Source organism: Planococcus citri, chromosome 1 (assembly GCF_950023065.1).
Source record: "Planococcus citri chromosome 1, ihPlaCitr1.1, whole genome shotgun sequence".
Taxonomy (NCBI): Eukaryota; Metazoa; Arthropoda; class Insecta; order Hemiptera; family Pseudococcidae; genus Planococcus; species Planococcus citri.
In genome coordinates, this window is record NC_088677.1 from 39,739,467 (window position 1) to 39,759,984 (window position 20,518).

The 20,518-nt window shown below is 31.3% G+C and overlaps 1 protein-coding gene across 2 annotated transcripts in view; it reads left to right on the plus strand.

The window, feature by feature from the left end:
- Positions 1–20,518, plus strand: part of rl (Mitogen-activated protein kinase rl) — a 45,519-nt gene that overhangs the window by 888 nt on the left and 24,113 nt on the right. Inside the window, exons 1-2 of one of the 2 annotated variants that reach the window (XM_065344740.1) lie at positions 12,200–12,218; positions 19,759–19,885. Coding sequence is in view for 1 of the 2 variants with exons in the window: in XM_065344739.1 (XP_065200811.1) it covers positions 19,759–19,885 (127 nt within the window). In the remaining variant the exon portion in view is untranslated. Of the gene's footprint in view, positions 1–12,199; positions 12,219–19,758; positions 19,886–20,518 lie in introns of those variants that run through there. The other variant, XM_065344739.1, reaches the window with a different exon arrangement.

The window sequence follows — 20,518 nt, forward strand, 5'->3', positions numbered from 1 at the left end:
AAATTTTGAAATATCGAAATCTGGTGTGTATATTTTCAAGTAAACAATTAAACGAACAATAAATTGATGTCCGTGTTACGGATTTCATTTGCGGTTCTCATACTACAGGTGTTGGCGGTCTGTTTTTCTTATGAAGTGTCAGCGTAGCATATACTCATAGGATTCTATTTAATTTTGTGAACATTAGTCTTGTCGTTTTTTTCTCAATGAGATTTAAAATTTTGCCTTAATCTTCCGATCTTGCGAACCAGCATCCGGAAAGTCCGGAGGCTTTAAGCGATTAATCAGAATTATATTTTACGAACAAAGTTTATCTATCATGGTAGAAGTTTTGTTTTTCATAGTTAGTGAAGTAACTAGTAGCATTATTTGAACGTTTGGGATCGTCTAATATGATTTTACAATGCTTTTATTTAGAGTTGTAAAGAAAATGCTGGTCCAACATTTTACTTTTTTTTTTACTAAATTCTCGAATATTGAAAATTAATCTTAATTAATTATCTATGTGCCATCAATTTGATTTCCATCTCGTTGGCCGTTTTTATCATAAGTTTGTTTGAATATAGAGCCCCTAGCCTAAGTTGCTGTAAATGGCTCTTGATAAATAAATAAATAATCGGTTCAAATATCGTCCAAAAAAAATCGAAAATATTTTCATGCGTTAGGTGATATTAAGGTATAGGTGTTCATTCTTATTATTCCACGAAAAATAAATATGAGCCGTTATCAATTATAGATTAATTCAATTCAGCACGAGGTATCTAACGTAATTATATAATTAATAAATGTCCGCTTTCTGTGTTTTCATCGATTATTTGACTCAAAGGTTCAACTGCAGTATCATTCATTTTTTTGCTCTAATTTTTTATTCTTACAGACTTGAACCAATAAAATTATTAGCTTGGAGTCGTTTTTTAAAGTGAAAAATGAGGAAAAAATTATTTTAACCGCTAAAAATTTTCCCCTTTTTCAAAATAGTGGAGTCTCGAAATGCACCAAAAAAATTACATGCATATCCTTACGTATTTTTTAGGGAAAAATCGCTTTCAAGAATTCTTCAGTGCACCACGTTATTTAGAAAGGTGTCTTATCTGTTGCGTATTACGTTACTCATAAAGAGACCTTTCCACTTGCCAAGTCACTTTCAGTTTCTTCAACAAAGCGAGCATTTTTTTTTAGTGAATTTGTTCAAAAAATTCAGCAAAATATCTGGTAAATTTTTTTGAACAGGTATTTTGAAAATTCATTTTGAAATCAGGCAATCGCAATTTTCGTTTCTAAAAGTAAAGTTCTGTTTATCGCATGGAATGAAATATACATATAAAATTCGTAGTTATGTATTTCAACTTGTTTGTCATGATTTATCATCAAATTACGATAACGAAACGGAAATTGAAGGATCCCTTACCCAGCGTGGTGTTTTTTTTCATGGCAAACTGCTTTGCGGTCCAACTTCCCAAGTATAGGTATAGTAGTTCACAATCAGGTGGCAGATGATTGGTATAGAACCGCATGAAATGCAATCTTGTTCGGTTCATTCATTGCAACCCCTACTTAACCACCCTGAATGCAACAACTTATAACTTTATGTAACAGACAGTCTGGTTCATTCAATACAACCTGTGGATAGGGAGCTGGGTACAGATATACAGGGTGCCTAGAAATATCAAGTACCCCTAAAAAAGTTTTTTACTAAAATACTTTGGTTGGTCACAGTGAATGATAATGATGATAGCACATGATTGGTTGTTGGACTGGAGAGATAACAATTCCACCAATCATATGCATCTATTTCACGTTGCAAAATGCAAACCTATATTTTTAATGAAAGACTTTGTTAGGGGTTCACGATGTTTCTGGGCACCCTATATATGTATTTTAATACTACCTATTATTTACCTCTTCACAATTTTACATTGAAACCTTCAAAAATGTATGTACCTAGAATTTCTTTACGAAAGGAAACTGTAATGATTTATATAGTTTAAAATGTTTGATCGATATTTTCGAGATGAACTCACTTCATTTTGGTAAATGAAAGTAAGAAGGTATTCAGTGATGTTTACCTGTTGATGTTATGAAAACGTTATTGAAAAAAACAACAACATTTTTCGTTAATATTAAAGTGATAAATAACTTTTTTTTTCCACGCTCTCTCGAGGAAATTACCCAAATGTATTGAAATATTATTTCAAGAAAGTGTATTAAACCGAGCTGTCTTCAAACACGTCCGTTAAATTTTTAATATTTTAAATTTTATTTCACACCTTATATCGATTCAATCTTGTGTTAGATATTTATTATCGCAGTTTTTTCTCTCTTAAGGATGTCTTTATTTTTGCTACGGAGTAAGCCGAAAAAATCGCAATACTCTTCACTTTCATTTTGAGCAAGGTGTCTCAAAAAAGAAAATCTTTAATAGGTATCATTTCATTCCATATTGTATTCAATATGCATTTTGAAAGTTCATTTATTGCCATTTGCAATAGATTTACTTTGTGTGTAAGGTCCTGAACAGGAAAAGTAAAAAAGAAAATCATTCAAATCAGAGTTTTTGGATTTTTTTCAAAACGCAAAAAAAATTAGTGTTCTAAAGAAAAACAATCTCTTTATAAAAGTTGGAAATTTTACATTCCACTTTTGTTTTTTGTGTATTTTTTGAATTTGCTTCATCTTTGACGAAGCAATAATCAGTTTTATAATAATGTCTTTTGATTTTCGGAGAAGTGTGTATTTCGGAAACGGAAATAGTGAAATTGCAAAAATTTTTGATGATTTCATTCTCATGAAATTTTTTAATAACTCTTGAGATGACCTTCGGTGAAGAGCAGTGGTGTAAAAAGAAATTTCGCGCATGTAGAGCCAGAAATGTCTTCATTCGCCATTTTTGACTTTTTCAGTGATCTTTCTTTGAGGTAGGAGAGCGTAAGGAGACTTTGTTTTTGAGACATTTTTAGCTACAGAACGAAAATTGAACTCGAATCAATGTTTGTTTGGAAAGGTTTGATTTCTATTCAGTGTTTCATTACAAATGATCAATTTTTGAGAAAAATCAGAGACTCGCGAAAAAAAAGTGAAGACAAACAATTGAATATTGTAAAACATGAAATTCTATATCTGTGGTGTGTGATTTTAGAAAAACGTTGTTTTTAAGATACATACTTATATAATATTTCGTACCAGGATTTGAAAGTTCATATATAGACCTTATTTTTTATTGAAATCTTGCTTATGACCCATATGGGCAATCCCGACTCTGTACATTCCAGCTTCTGGCGCCATTGTTAAGAGATATCAAAGTGTCCTATGTATGATATAATCTGCATACAATAATTCTTGGAATTTAAAAAGTTTTATGTATGAAACTTTACTACCTAGTAGCTTAGAATTTAGTGATTTTGAGTTGGGGGAATTCCACATCTGTAATTTCTCGCCTTCGATAATTTTTCGCGTGTGAAAATTTTTCTTTCAAATTATTTTATTCTACTTAGTAAGTTAATTTGATTGTTTCGAAATTTATAAAATTAGCTAATTGCTGCTCCGAATATTCAGCAGAGGAGCTGAATGTCTTAGTCATCAAAGAGTTGAAAAAAATGGCAACAACATTCACAAAAAAAGTTCCAAAGCTAAAAATTTTTACGTATAAAGGCGATCAAGAACAGATAGTTCTTTTTTTTTATGTGTGATACTCGTAGAAATCGCATAAAATGAGGAAGCGAGGCAAAATTTTGAAAGCTTCTATTCATCGATATCATACGTTAATTTTTTTCAATTTTTTTCAATTTTTTTCTGTTTTCCCAATTTAGCCTTGAAGAAATTTTTCTGCTTTTATTCATTTATTTATACATTTAATATTTCAATTTTTATATTTCAGTTTAAATTTTTCGTACATGTAATTTGGAGGCAACGAATTCCGTGCGAGGAATTATCGATATCCTAAAAGTTATGAATATGGAAGGTTTTTCTGAATCACCCTATATATTTACATATTTTGGTATTTTGACAAATGAGTTTATGAAGTACATACGTTAAGCGTATTTTTTTTCCTGTGTGCAATACTTCCAACGAGGGTTAATTTCCGATAAATGACGTGCGTCAAAAACAATCGAATTACTCTACAGTCTTAATGTGTATTTCTATCTATTTTATAATACTTACTCAATATAACGAATGTAGATTGTACCTCAGATATTCTAAAATTTATTCATTGATCACTGCGTCATTGTTGCAAATATGAAAACGACCTGCAAAAAAAATAAGTTCTATTGAAAATGCTGCTCTACATACTAGTTCTATTTTTTGTGCTATTGCTTTCATTATTCCTAGGTAGTAGGTACATCTGCTTTGTGACTATTGAAACGCAAAAAGACGTATTTTTCATGCATGGGCTTTAGGCTTTTGTCAAGGTAATAAGTTGAGATTTAAACTATATATACGTATAAAGAAAAGGTTAGTTTTGTGTAGAATTAACGATCACCTTGTCAGTAGAGCAGACAGCATTGAACGATTGCGTAATTTTGTTTTTGCTGTGGTAAAATCAAGCCAAATAAGCTACTAACTTCGATGCGAATTAAAGGGGAAAAGCTTCGAGAAGTAAATTAAAAATTTTTCGGATGAATGAACGCGCTTATTTTCAAACTGGACGAGGAATGTTATATGGAACAAATTTTCCTCGAAATAAACCATTTTTCATGGCTTTTCACTTTTTATATGTTACTCGTATAATTATAAATCTGTTTAGGTATGTCTATGTACATACAATATTATAAGTTTGCAAATGTTGGCAAAAATTTTCATAATATCGTCGTATAGGTACATGATAAATTCGACGTTGATTCAAAACGGATTTGTTTTTCCTTTTCATAATACCCACCTCATCGGTACATATCTAGTAGCTACTAGCTACATACCGACTACCTAAGTACCTAGTACCTACCTACCTGTGGCTGTAAATAGCTTTCGTTCTTTCTTTGTTGCTCAACTACCTGTTTTCGAAAGTTGAAAGCGAGTAACTTTTAAGCAAAAGGGCACCTCTAGCTAGTAGCTACCTACTTGGTACGTATTTTCATCAACGACACGGCAGTTCTGATGAAAAAATGAATGTGCCTACTGGTATGAATCAAATGGAAACCCCTAAGATGAATTTATCCATCTCTTACCACTTGAATTTTACGAGTCCAATATGAAAAGTGAAATGAAAAATTGAACATGGCATATTTAAAATTCGATATTATACCTACCATACAATAAAGTGTCTCGTTTACATTGTATACTTGTGTCACTTTTACTTTTAAAAAGTAGTAGTTACATGGAAAAAATTGTAATTTATAATTTCAACGTTATGGCAGTAGGTGAAATATCCTTGTACCACGTTTCTGTAATTCTGGAATAAATTTTAATAAATATCTAGGTTTGTGGAGGGAAAAAATTTAACGATTTTTCTCTCTTTTTCCTTTGTGTCCGAAGATAAGAGTTACAGTACGTTCTTTTCACATCGTCGCTTTTGAAAAAATGCCAAAATAAAACTACGTTTTCCTTCAGTTATGTATTTGGAAAATGTTTTTCTCCAGTGTACTATTGGGAACATTTTAAAATCGATTTTTACGATGCACTTAAAATGTTGTGTATTTTTTTCTTCAACTTTCAAATCGATGTTTTTCGAAAGAGGAAAAAAATACAAAAAGTTTATTCATATCTTCTTATTTCAGTTGTCACTTATGTAATAAAATACAATGAAAATGAAAAAATACCCGATGCTCGCGTCTTGTGTATAAAGTTCACAAGATTTCCAATTTTCCCTTGAAAATTATCTCAAGCTTTTAGGAAATTTTACCTTAGGCTGCCGACATTTTTCAAACGTGACTAATAAAAAATGAGATAAATTTCACGTGTTTTTATTCCGTTTTCTCCCTAACCCGTTTGGCATGCGAAAATATCTCGAATTGAAAAATTTAGCTTGCAAAAGGAGTAGAGTTTCAGTTGCTATAAACGGTTCATTTGCGTTAAATACCGTAACCTTCCTCTCGCGTTTATTTTCTTTCAAGAATTTTACGCTGAAGTTTTATTAATTTACAAAGTCTACCGAAATCGTATTAATTACTTCAAATTCGTTCCGAAAAATAAACATTCAATTTTTGCTTACCTTTGTGGTATTATTTCTGCGTTATGTTTCGATATTAATTTAAATTTTCATTAAATGTTGAACAGAAACGAAAAAAACTGAAAAAATTGATGGTTGATACGGTTTTCTTTCAAGTTTTGTATTTTTCTGCTTTTAAAGTTTCAATATTAGCAGAAAATGTTTTTAAAATTGAGTTCGATAATTTTTTAACGGTGTACGGCCTATCGAAAATTTGGACCAAGTGTCTGTATTCTTGTATACTTAGGTTAGTGCAAAACTCCTTTTCTCTTTCAGTCATAGTTTTTCTTTTTTCAGGCTGTGGCGAGTTGAAAATTGTACACTTGTTGTTCAGATCCCGTAATGTGTATCCATTTACCTGTGTAATATCTATACGTTTATTTTATAGAATGAATTTATTTTCAAGTTGTAGGAATACCCAAACGATTGCTGCATTTCAAAGCATTTTTACCATATACTACATTACATATAAAATTATTTTATGTAGAACTGTGAGCTTTATGCACAAAATCTGTTGAAATATGTCATATCTTATCTTCCTTACCTGTGCAAGTGTGCACCAAGTATGTACCTACTTTTGACCAAAATTTGCAAGTCGAGTGGGGTGTCTTTGAAAAATATGGTTTGAGTTGAAAAACATACAGGTTGTTGAGTTGAAATAAACCCTATAACCAGCCCATCGCAAAATATTTTTTATATTTTTTCTCAGTATTGAGATTTTAGCCCCAAAAAATTACTAAAAACACTGATTTATTATAGTAGTACATATTTCTGAAACATGCAAGAAGCCCCCTCCCCCCCCTCAGCTTGAAAGCTGAAAATATGTAGGTACCTATTCAAAAATATATAGGTAGAAAGTTCATCTTTTATTTCAAATGCAAAATACGAGGAACGAATTAGGACATTATTATTGGATTAATCCAAATGAAGTGTTTTGGGTCGTATTATTTAGGCAGTATTCTTTTCAGTCGTGAAATTTGGCTTCAATTGTTCATCCAACCTTTCATCATTTTCAGGTGGTTCATTTTTTATTTGAATGGTTTTCGTATTTTCAGTTTCTTTATATTCAAAACCTTTCAATAAACTAATGATTCTATCACATGTTGGTTGATTTTTTCTTTCATCTCTATATTATTTTCTTTTTTCTTGTGATTCTTTTAAAAATGCAATTAAATTCGATGGTTTTACACTTTTATCGCATTCACGTGCTAAGGTAAAAATCAAAAAGAGCCAACTTGTTGATCTAGTATTTTTACGTGTTTTTCAATTATCATGTTGACAAGAGGAAAATAGAATGTTGACAAATAAAAAAACACATGTCTCGGTTTTAGATTACCATTTCTGTCGCATTCCACTCAGAAAGCTGCGAACCCCTGTATTTTTTTTATTTGAAAAAAAAATTTCAAAATTATTAACGTTTCAAAAAGAGGTCATTTAATTTAATTTGTACACGTTCTCGCTTACCTCATCGTTGACCATCTTATTTTATTGGCTGCAGCTGGAGCGGATCAATTTTTTTCGGAGTTTCATCAAGGGAGCTTAAAAATTGTGTGTTGACTACAGAAAGACTAACATAATGAAAATTTCACCCCCACCCAAATCAATATTTACCTACTTCTGTCATTTCACCCTTGATTTGAATGTTGTGAATTTGAAACAATTTGAGTATTGTTTTATTGAAGTTTGAATTCATCTTTCTTACTCATTTCAACATTTTCAAGGCATACCTAGTAGGTACTGGTTTGCATTGTACATGCAAGTTTCAAGGATATTACAATTTGTTGAAATTTTGTTTTTAGAATTTTGAGGTGAAAATAACTTGTTGGTATCTCATTTCAAATGCCCGAATTCCCTCCAAATTTAGCCGTAATTTTGGCTTTCTTATAGCAGTAAAAGTACATTAATAAAGAAAAGAAGAAAATTCCAAAAATGAATTCTAAAAAGCACTGAAAAATTTGTACAATGTAGATACCTATGTAATAGGTATTCATCATAAAAGTTCAGTAGTTTTCCAAAACAAGCATTTTTTTTGTTGAGAAAATTTTGATACTGGAATTTTCTGGATGGTGGTAATGAAGATTTGTATCTTTGAAGTACATAATACCTAAATCCCAAAAGAAAAATTTGAAAAATTTCCAAACATGATATTTTACATTTAAACTTGACACTCACTAAAGCTTCAAACTTGATGAACTGCGTACCAAATTTTGTGTCCATCATTTCCATAAAAACCTGAATTTGCTATCTATAAGTACCATATTTCTCACTTTCAATCTTCGCTGAAAAATTTGCTTAAAATGAAACATCATTGATTTGGAGTTACTTTTATGTACCTAGTAGATTGTAAAAACTTGAAGTAAAAATCTGTGGACTTCATAAAAAAATACTATGAAAACTTATTCACCTGTTGTAAAGAAAAATCAACCACCGTTCGTAAGCGTATGGGAAAAGCCTTTGTGCTAAACATTTTTCTTGAAAAACACTTGGTTTGTTTATAAAATATAGTGAACGTACTCGATTCATTTTTGGAAATCATTGGATTTGTTTAAGCGGATATTCTTCTTGAATAGGTACCTATACCTACTATCCCTTGGACCATGATCCTTCTGTTTTTACTTATGAATACTTTTAAGTGGCATTACCTTCATAAAATCTCAAGTTTCTTTGGTGTTTGTGGTATGTAATTAATTATTTTTGTCGAACATTTTATAAGTTTGCTCACTGGATTGCATCGTTTGTGACTATTTTGTACTCGTATACTATAGTGTCACCATCTTGAAGTGATTGCAAATTTTGATAGATTGTGGATTCCTATACTTATCTATATTCATTAATTTATGTTTCACAAATTCATGTTCACTTAGTTTGCCTTCGTTGTATGTATCTATTAATTATTCTTTCAAGATCGTGTACTAAAATCCTTATTTCGTTATTTGCATTTATAATATCTAAGTATTAAGCTCGCTTTTAAGGTGTTGTGCAAAATTTTACTCACGAGTGTAACACCATCTGGTTTTCATTTCATCGATTATACATTAATTTTGAGTGTTTGGTCCCTTTTTTGAATGAGTGTTGGAGAATTCATAGAAGATCACGTCGAAAATTTTCCTTAAAATACGCGTAACCTTCGGGATGAATATATAGAGTTTTGCTTCACTGTCTGTAGGTATATTAAAAGTCTACATGGCTTTGGTGATGAATTTGTTTCTCTCACTATTGTGACTTGTTCTTTTCATGTAAGATAATAAACGATACTTTAAAATTTTCAAGTTGAAAGAATCGTAAAAAAAATAAAAAAATAAAACGATATAGAGAGAAAATAAATCATCGATTGACTGCGTTAAAATATTAAAAATTCAAAAAAGAAGTGTGGAAATGAAGCAAATAACAGCTGTAATATTAAGACAGTTTGATGTAGAAAAATTTTATCAAATTATGCGACGCTGAAAAAAGAAGTACGAAAAATCACGACACGATACGATACATTCATCTTCATTATTTCTTTGTTCGCTGTTCTTTTTTTTCACGTTCGACTTTTGTGTCCTCTTTCTCATACCTCAGGTCGGGTTTTTCTGTTTCATTTACAAATTGATATGAATTATATGTATTATCTAACATACTATGAATTACTTTACCATCGTGCTATAAAAAGCTCTATATCTATGCGAATAAAATACGTAGAGTAAGTATTATGACTACGAGTTGCATATCTATCCTAATTTACTTTATAATTCTATGTAGTAAAAGAAAAATAGATTTTTCTTACGTTGAAGTTGAAAAATCTTTTCTAATATTTAAAGTTATTTTTCTTTATTTTTTTACAACTCGACTGTGTGATGTCTGTGACTCAAGTACTCGAAAAATTTATTATAGGTATGTACTTACCAAAAACGTATAAAAGTAGAGGTGTAAACTGTAAAATGTCGAGTCGACTCAATTTTTCATATTCTTTAATTAAACTCTCAACAATTTACAATGCTAATTTATTTAGGTAAGAGTACTTTCTGTATCTAACCTAGGTAGGTACTAAAGTTTCCAATGGTATAATGATTAGTAACATCTTTTGATTGCAAATTAAGATAGCGTCGTTGCTCGTTGAATTAAACCTATAGCCTTTTATTATTGCTTTGATGTTAAGCCCGAGATCGGTGGTTGGATAGACTCGGGGCTTTACTAGGTATAATTTTGAGCACTCGGTTATGTATGTAGACTGTGTAGTGTGTACATTTATTGAAACAGATGAACATTTTTCTTATAAATTTTATCGCAACATATTTATTGCATCAGGGGTGGCAACTTAAATTTTCACCATGTGTAGCATAAAAATTTTGACACAAAATTTGAGAAATTTTTTTTAGTATGTCCAAAATTATTTCATTGACTAGTTGCACTTTTTATTTTTGTGCCATGTGTAGCATGTTACACACGAAATCAGCTCGTGTGTTGCGGAAGCTACACAGGCTACAGGATAGTTGCCACCAATGTATTGCATGAAATTCCTAAAAATCACTGCAAGTAGGTACTTAGTACTTACCTATCTTAGGGGTTTCCCGATTTACTCATTCTCGTATTTTTGCTCTCACACGGTTTCGAGTTGGTCGCGTTTGGAAGTTGACTTTGATTTTTACGAGTGCCATTAATTTTTTTAAAGTTTGATTCTACTACCTATACATCAGCTCTTTTGACACTCATCCATGGAAGAGAATTAGAAAAGGCTTCATAAACACGTGGTTGGTATTGAAACAATGTCTGACTTTTAGGTATGTACTTATTTGATCAATTTTCAATGGTCAGATCCAAAATTTTAGCATACGATGTCTTGCTTTGGAGACTAGAAATGTATTCCCCTGTGCGTATTTTTGTAAAGCTAGCTGTGAATTTCATATTGCTTAAGGTACCAAGTTATAATCAAAATTGGGTTACCTAAAGTTGAAAAACATTTTTTTTGAATAATGAATAATGGCGAAGTAAAATTTTTCACCAATTTCTTGATGATAAATATTCAATCTAACAATGATATTGATTGGGTTTATTACTATACGTTCAAATTGGTCATTTTAAATTAATATACCTATAGACGGTATTTTTGCGAAAAATCGTTAAATTTTTTTCGAACTTGGTGTACCTGTGAGTGAGTGAGTGAGTGAGTGAGTGAGTGAGTGAGTGAGTGAGTGAGTGAGTGAGTGAGTGAGTGAGTGATGGAGTAACTATTAAGGTTCATTTTTGATTCCAGCGTCGTCATGAGATTTGATTAGAAAAATAATTAACTTACCTACGTTTCGGGATCCAAATAATAATGCGTATCGTTTTGTGAAAATATTATGAATTTTGGATGACCCTTTTTTTCCTCTTTTGGTAAACATCAAACTTTATATCAACGACGAATAAGTATAAAACGAGGAACGCGTCCCTCACGGCAAACTTTACTTTTACACTCCTTTACGTCCCATCTCGTTAAATCAAGGTCGAAAGAATAAAACGTAATTAAATGTACAAGTTACATCTCTCTGGTTACCGTGAACGGTTATACTTTTAAGTTCTAAGGGACCAAAATACAAAATTTCGAATCTCGTAAAACCTAATTAACACAACATTACCGGCGAATTTATTACATCGCACGACACGTTATATGGCGTTTTTCGAAATTTATTAACAACTACGAAATACCGGATGTGCTTTCGTTTCGGGTGCGTAAACTTGATCGAACTTTTGTGTAGGCAAAGGTATATTGTTTAAATTCATTGGTTAAAATTTCATCTCCATTTTGTTCGTAAAATGTGAAAAAGATCGCTCATTTTTTATTCATATAAGGTTTTTCAACTTTTTTGATCTGGGTCTCTGTAAATTATTCATCCCTCATTCTCAGTTTATGCTGTAAGTGAAAGAAACAGGTTTCATTGCCTCGTTAGGGACTGGAGTAAATCTTTTCTATCCTTATTTTTTTGGTCCAGTTTGCTTCGGAATTCCCTTCGACTTTTGAGTGAGCAATAATTTAACACGCGGAGAAGATGCAACTTCTCGAAGATGACACGTTGACCTGTGACCAGTCATGTCACGTTCCTCCTCTCGCTAATGTCAGGTAATATGCCGATTGGATCAGTATAATATTGTTTTTTGTTTTTTTTTTAATTTGTACAGTTTGAAATCGACATTATTTTTTTCTTCTCATAAAAATGTTACTATGCAGACATGTTTATGTTGCAATGAGGTTGATTTATCCTTCAATTTTGAGTTCACTTTTACGGTTGCCATCAAATTAAGAACAATTTTCCACCTTTCTATTTATGTGCCTTGTAGAAGTTTATTTAGGTACGTCACATGTAATGTAATTTTGTAGTTATTTGCGACGAAATCATAACAAACAGCTCTTTTATAATGTTTCCAGCAACCAAGTTATTATAAACCATAAATAATAATCTTACGAGAAAGTTTTTGTATATGTTCTACAATACGATATTAAATTTCTTCGGTGCAGTTTATATCAACTTATGTTTACAAATAAAGAACTGAACATTGGCCAAGTTATAATATGACTTTAGTTTGTCTATAGATCAGAATCAAAGTTCAGATTGTATAGGTCTGCTCGAGCGCTTTCAAGAAATTCCTCAGGCGAATGTACTGTTTTATTCTTTTCATCGTAGCAGCTTTTTAAATGAAAATCTCAGTGAGGGTTTGAAAATAATCAAAAACTGATACACCTTCAAAAATACTTGAAAGCTCGCCTTTCATGAAAATTGTGTTCTAAAAGGATGTCGCTTTCTTTAAAAGTTTATGAAACCTATGTTCAAAATTAAGGGAAATCATTCTAAAGTAAATGTTATAAAAAATATTCATCAAAATCTTGCCACCTGCCATGCATCGAGAATATTTCAGACTTTAAAGTCCTCATCAGTGACACTTACGTAGGGCTCTGTACTAACCAGAAAGGTTCAACTTTGTAGCACTTGTATTAAGTATAAAAGTTGAAAATTCTTTACCTGCGATAGTAAGTTAGTATACGTACACTTACCTTGATATTGATAATGAAACAAAACAATCTAAAATCTTCAATTGCTTGGAAAAGAATACTGCCCATCGCTCATGGAGCGAATTAAAGTGTCGTAGATTGACGAAATACGCATAAGTAAACCGTTTTTCGATCTTATGGTTGAATGAGTTACCTAGGTACCTGCTACCTACCCTTGCCTACACTAATTTATCGAGTTTTTTTTTTTAATATCATCTCAGTATCTTCAATAAAATTATTATTATTATTAAAAAAAAAAAAAGTATTACAAACGAGATATACATTTTATTCTTTTCGTTGAAAAGAAAGGATTCCTACGCGAAAGTAATTTTTAATTTATGGCAATAATATTTTTTGCTCTTTTGGCTTTCGTTGAAATTTTATTTTTGATCAGAGATACGTAATTTTAAAATTCTCGAATTTTTCCTATAAGTTATCATTATTAATGTGGCAGTGAATGTTATACCTTTCCAGTGAAGCAAACCTCGGCTGATTAAGTAGACTAAAAATTACAGTCGTAAGTTCAATTCTGAAAAAACTTGGAATTTTGAAAATTGTTAGCGTGTGTTAAAATGAAAAGTTAGTTTAGCTGCACAACTTTGACTGATGTTGTTTAGTTGACTCATTTTATTTATCTACTCTAATTTGAAATTTTAAGCTTTGAAAAGAATTGTATAGTGTTTTAGCTGTATTTATTCTTGATATTGATCATGAAGTTATGAATAGTTTCATTTGAAAAAAAATTGAATTTTCTTTATTAAAATAGGTGTTTATGATCCTTGATATATGTGAGCTGCGAATACTTACAAATTTCAAATTGATCTTCTGTTCATTATCAGCTGTAAAACCTCTCCAATTAATGATAATGGAATTGGGTCGCACTAGTAATTGTCTATTTAAAACCTTCGAAATACGTTTAGTGACTATAATGAAGAATTTGTCTGCGAATGGTTCAATTTTAATGGGTATAGATGTAGAAAATGAATTTACGAGTATTATTCGTTCTAAAGTTTTTCATCCCAAAAAAAACCTGTAGTTTAATATCATTTTAACAATAGGAAATACAATTGCAGGAGAATACGTTTCCTCGAAATGATATTTTATTAAATTGGTTAATGTTCGGTATTTAGCGTAATTAAAACAACGTTGTAAAATGATTGGTAGCTGAGCTATACCCGATAGAAATGAAACCGTATTAATTTAATATTAGTTCATAACAAAACGCGCTCTGTTTATATCAAAAAGTCCTTCACTGGTTCATAATGAAAATATGCATAGTTCATCGTGGCAGGCAAAATCCATCAATATTAATATCGCGTCAAAGTTATAATGTTTCGAATAATTATATTAGGTATCTCGCATTAAATTACCTGAAATACTTTTCAGATAGGTACCGAGAAACTTTACTCAAACGAATTCTGTTTTTAGTCACTAAGTGCATGTGATGTACATATTTTCCTTATGTACTTACGCGAATGAACAATCATAAAGGACAATTTAGTCATGTATGAATTTTAACCTGCATATACTATGCAGTGGAATTACAAAAATCTTAAGGGAGCTTAATTAGTGAAATTAATGCATAAATTACTCGCGAGAAAAAAAAATTATAAAATTAAGATCGCGTTAGATAAAACAAAAACCGTGTATCTTAGTAATTTCACAAAATTTGCAACATAGTGTATTTTACGAAATTTTTCACCCAGATCGATAAACCTATTAAGTATACGATGCGGTGAATGAACTTCTAAAATATGCTACATTAACTCAAAAGTGCCACAAAATAAGCTCCGTACATGAATAAAATTCTAATATTTACAGTCGTACAAGAGATAAACCCTGCTTTAAAATATAAATTTATTTTAATTTTAATGTACTTTCAAGCATTTTTCATCGTAATCGAAAATAATGATGAGATATTTTCTTCGCTACGTCTCGCGTTTCTGAGAGTAAGAATTGTTTCGAGCGAATCACAGTAGGGTCAATTAATTTTAAATTCATTTTAACTTATGTAATTGAAGTTTTGCTGGCTGGAAAATTTTAATTTTCAGGGCAAAATTCAATTAGGAATACTGATTTGTATTCTATGTGCTTAATGGTTGGTGGTCAAGTTGTATGCATTTTTTGTGTTGAGCAATTTTTTTTTTTGTATTCAAAAGAAACAGTGTAGGTAGCTCACAAGGGAACTTCTCAAGGTTTTCGCCTTTCATTTGCACAGGATTGCGATTTTAATAAACATCGTAGTCTGAAACCCCAAAATTTCAGCTGCTCAAATTTATTTTTCAATTTTTGACGAATTTTTGAAAATCCCAAGTTAATTATTTTCAGTGATTTATGCTTTTCTTTAAAAAAATGTGTTAAGTAAAAATGATGAAAATTAGTCTTGAAAGTAATGTTGAACCCCCCCCCCCTCCCTTCGATTTTCACATTTTCGGTCTTTCTGAAACTTTCAGTGTGATTGTCGATTTCTCCAGAATTTTTGAATTTATCCGGAAGGCGCGGAATTAGTAAGGACAGTTAAAGTGAGTTGTGACTTATTCTCAGCCTTCTAAACGAGTTTGTCCATATTTGGGGCGATTTCCAGGCGAACACCTCGAGTGTGTTCTTTTCATTTGCATATTATTCACGAGGAAAAAATATTAGGAAAAACACACTTGAGGCATCTGCTTGGAAATCTGCACAAATATGGCCAACTCGTTGAACTAGTCAAGAATAAGCCATAACTCAATTTAGCTGTTCAAATTAGTTTCGGCATATTTTGGAGAAATTCAAAAATCTGTAGAATCTGTAGAAATTGAAAATCATATTGAAAGCTCTAAAATGGCTAGAAATTGTGATATTTGGGTCGAGGTAGTTGATATATTTTGTTTTAGGACTAGATTGTAATATTTTTACTGAATACATATTTTTTTCCAAAGAAAATCATAAATCGACAAAAATGATGCAATTTTGGATCTTCAAAAATCCATGAAAAATCAATCTGAGCTGCTGAAATTACGGTTAATAGGTATACGATTTTAAACTCTTTACCAAAATTACATAGTTCGTTCACATTGGAGGTGGACAGTGGACACCTAGGGAAGTTCCCTTTGTTAGAGCCTGAGCTCACACTCTGAGTTAATGTTTGAGTTTTTGAATTTGGTAATTACGTCCGATAAAATTGATGCTATTATATTCTAAAAATATTCTCTCAATCTTAGAAGTGGTTTCTTTTAATATTTTACATAATAAACGCGTAGCATTCGAGAATAAAATATTGTTAAAACACTACATATAATTTATTCAAAATTATGGGATTGGCATTTTGCAAATTTTCAACACCGCCTCTCCCCCACCCCCCCCCCCCCCCGGACAACCCTACGTAGTCCTAGGTTTTTGGCAAAAATTACTCCCAAGTCAGTAGGGTCGACGCAGAATGTCAGTACTACTTTTTAGACGTGAATTAGTTTTTCTTGAAACAGTGTGAATAGAAGTTATAGCGTTTTTGAGAATCCATACATACATTTAGTCTACCTACGTAGGGCGTACTACAATTTATGATCTGTTGATTTTTTTCTGGTAAAATTGAATCCATATTACAAAATGAATACGAAAAACATATTTTGAGGAGGTGAAACGTCAAAAAAGCGATGTCCAGTTGACGTAAAAATAAACAAAGTAACTTTATATGGCACTCATCCACTAGATAAACCAAAAATCACGTTGAATGCGATTTGGACATCTTATATACCTTTTTTGAATTGATCTGATACTCCACTCAAGTAAACCATGCGAATGCTTACAAGTTACAAGGCTAAAAAAAAACACGTTATACTTTAGTAGAAAGCTAATTGTGAGTAGGGAAAAGTGATCAATTCTGTATCGAAATGAAGGAACGCAAACAAATGGCGCGTATCTTTGATGACTTTTTTTTCTCTCTTTGATACAATTTTCGTGAGCTTGTTTACTTTCAATCAGTAGGTAAAAACAAAAAGCAATTTTTCGTCGTTCGAATAACTTCGAAAAAATAAATATTATACGTTTCGTAAATTTGGTAGAACTGTTCAGTTTGATATTATTTTTTTCAGACGAGTGAAATTTTCAAAATTAATAGAGGAGAAGGTACAATTATGGACCCAGGTACAAATATGGACCCCCCATGGTTTAGTGTACATCCACTAGCGCTACGGTCATTCTGGGTACTAAAAAATATACTAGTAGTGTAGTATGGATGATCCAAGTACTTATTTTGGATCCATGCAAACTTGGGTGTCTCTCATCAGCAATTGTTTTTGTTTGCGCATTATTTTCTTCACAATGGAAAATTTTACAAGTGTTTCATTCGGTAATTCATCAACTTCAAATAAAGTTTGGAAAAAAAATTATTAGCGAAGTAAGTAGCTTACAATGTGTACTTTCAAAATATACTTTCATATTTGTCTTTACATTAACTGATTTTCATAATTTTTTTCATTTTTCTTAAACTGTGCCGATTTTTTTCATGGGTATAAATATGGACCCCTAAATTTTTTTACCTAATTTTGATTCAATATTTTTTAGAATGTCGAGAAAACTGTTATTAGCAAAGAAGACAAGTCCTTAATGTTGAAAATGGAACCATGATTTTTCATTTTTCATAAACTTGGCCAATTTTTTGCATGGGTATAAATATGGACCCCTAAATTTTTTTCATCTAATTTTGATTCAATGGTTTTTAGAATATCGAGGAAAGTGTTATTAATAAAGAAGACAAGTCCAAAGCATCAAAAAACATCTTCAAATAAATTTTTGTTCAATTTTCTGAAATTTTTATTCATTTCTTGAGGGGGTCCATATTTGTACCCGAGTCCATATTTGTACCCGAGTCCATATTTGTACCATTTTATGTCACTTTTCTAAATTTCAAATTTCTCCGTGAGTTTTCAACAAAAAAAAATTTATTTTTTACACAATATACTAGAGTCTTTGGCCTTTCGAATGGTATATTCGAAAAAAAAATTTAATGATTTTTTCTACCCTTTAAAGCCAAAAAGCTAGAGGGGGTCCATATTTGTACCTTCTCCTCTAATTTAAAATACCGGATAGTGTATATACTTCCATCTGGAGACACCCCGCGCGGTACTTTTTCAACATCATCTACTGCGTGCGAAATACTTGAAACGAGAAATTCGTTGTTTAAATAATTTTTGTTTCTTTTGCTCAGTTCGGAACGAATTAAGTATCTTTTTCTTTCGTAAAATTAATATCGTCTTGAAAAGCTTTATCCAGCTTCATTTTCGTAGTTAGTTAAAGTTAGAAGTGTATTGCGCTTTTTCTTTTGTATTTTATAAAATTCCAAGTGCGAAGTCTCAAGGCTCTCGGGTGTTTCGTCTACATGATGAAGGCCTTAGAACTACATCCTTAAGTGGTTTACATTGGAACACAGCTTATATACCTCCTAGTCTGTATACTTAACACAATCTTGAAAAATTGGCTTGATAAATTTTTGTCAGAAGACCATCAGATCGATTTTCGCGTTGAACTGCGCATCAACAATTGTGCCAAACAAAATTTTAAACTCTAATAAACAATCAAAGTGAGACAAAATTACCTACTTCTTGTACCGCTGGTTGAGTTTCTTGGGCGATATTCGTTCCGTAATTTAATTGCTGAATAATATTAAGGTTGAAAATCTTTTTTTTTTTTTTTGAAGCATTTTTCACCGCGTTGAACCACCAACAAGAGCTTTTTAAAAGTTTCATAAACTGCTTGCAGGACATTTCTTTGCTCTTTGACATCGTGGTCGTTGAATAATAACTGTAGGTACCGCGAGTACTTTATACGTCGTGTAAGCTTTTTCAAAGTAGTGAAAAATTACTTTTTCTTCCAAGATTTTTTTCATTTTTTAAAAAAAATCTCTTATTTCCTTCATTTATAATTTAGAATTATTACTTCGCTTCTTGAAATGCATTATCACGTGGTTAAATGAAAAATTTTCCAGCCAAGCCGACGAAAAATGAAAATTTTCTAATGTAATTAAAAAAGAGTCGAAGTACCCTTTTTTTTAAAAATTATTTTGTATGCGAATTATGCCGCCAGTTTCGACAATTTATAGCGCAATAAGAAGGCAATTATTGTTCTGTTCAACTTTTTTTTTACGTGTATGAAACTTTAAGCGTAAATTTTTTGTGAAACTCTGTAAGAGATTTTTGTTTTGAAATTTGTCTACTATGTAAACTTTATTAACGACCGTAATTCATCATATTAAGTAAGCCTTATTTAAGCTGCAGCGAAGTTTAGATGAGAGTTTAATTTACGCTTGACAAAATCAACTCAATCAGTGGCTCGCTGATGAGAATAAGTATGGGATTGAATTCCTCGCTGAAAGAAGAACTTTCAAAGTTGATGTTAATAAATACATACGATTAATCAACCTTGTACATAGAACATACATTTACATACGTTCCATCGTTGGGTTAGTTTTTCCTACTTTTATTAAATCGGTGATTTTTTTCACTTTCTGTTTGAAATTTGATTGGCATGTAGGTATTTGAATCAAACTATCGTAGTTTTCCCTATTATTATTGTAAGTTGGTCATGTGATAGTTTCAAAATGATATGACAATATGAGATGTATTTTTTTTTAATGTTACAGATCGGCCAAAGATAGATTAACCGGATCAAAAGTAGCTATTAAGAAAATTTCTCCGTTCGAGCATCAGACTTACTGTCAGCGGACATTAAGGGAGATTAAAATTTTAACCAGATTCAAACACGAAAACGTGAGTATTACTTTTGTTTTTAAATACTTGATTCGACGGTTTCGAGTTGTCGATGCGAAAAGTTGAGTTGGAAATCTGTTTTACTGGAGTTAATTTGAAATCGAACGCGAACGTAAAAACTGTGATTACTGCAGCCTAATAGTCATTCTGTCCGCCCTTCAAGTACAAATCCCGTATTTTTGTTGGGAAATTTCAATCAAAATCAGCTTGATTGAATTCTCAGTTAATTTTCGATCCTTTCGAAATAAACCAAGAAGTTGATAAGTTAGGTAGTTCAACTTACGTACATAATGCTACCTTTTTTCGCTCCATATGTTTATCGTAGAACGCGTTATGAAATTCGTCAAAGGAAAATGTTACATTTTTACCTTTCTTAGAATAATTTTTAGGTCGTTTTTTATAGATTTCAGAATTAGAAAAACAATTTTTTCCCAACGTGAAATGAGATTGTGTTTTGGAAAAGTATATGTGTCTCTGTCTATACCTACCAATAATACTATGTAGTTACAATAGTGTAAAGAAATGAAATGGGAACATGAAATTATAAAAGGATATCTTTCATCCTTGAAATCAAAAACCTATTTGTTTGGTCAAAATTTCAAAAGAAAAAGACTTCACGCCAAATTTTTTAGA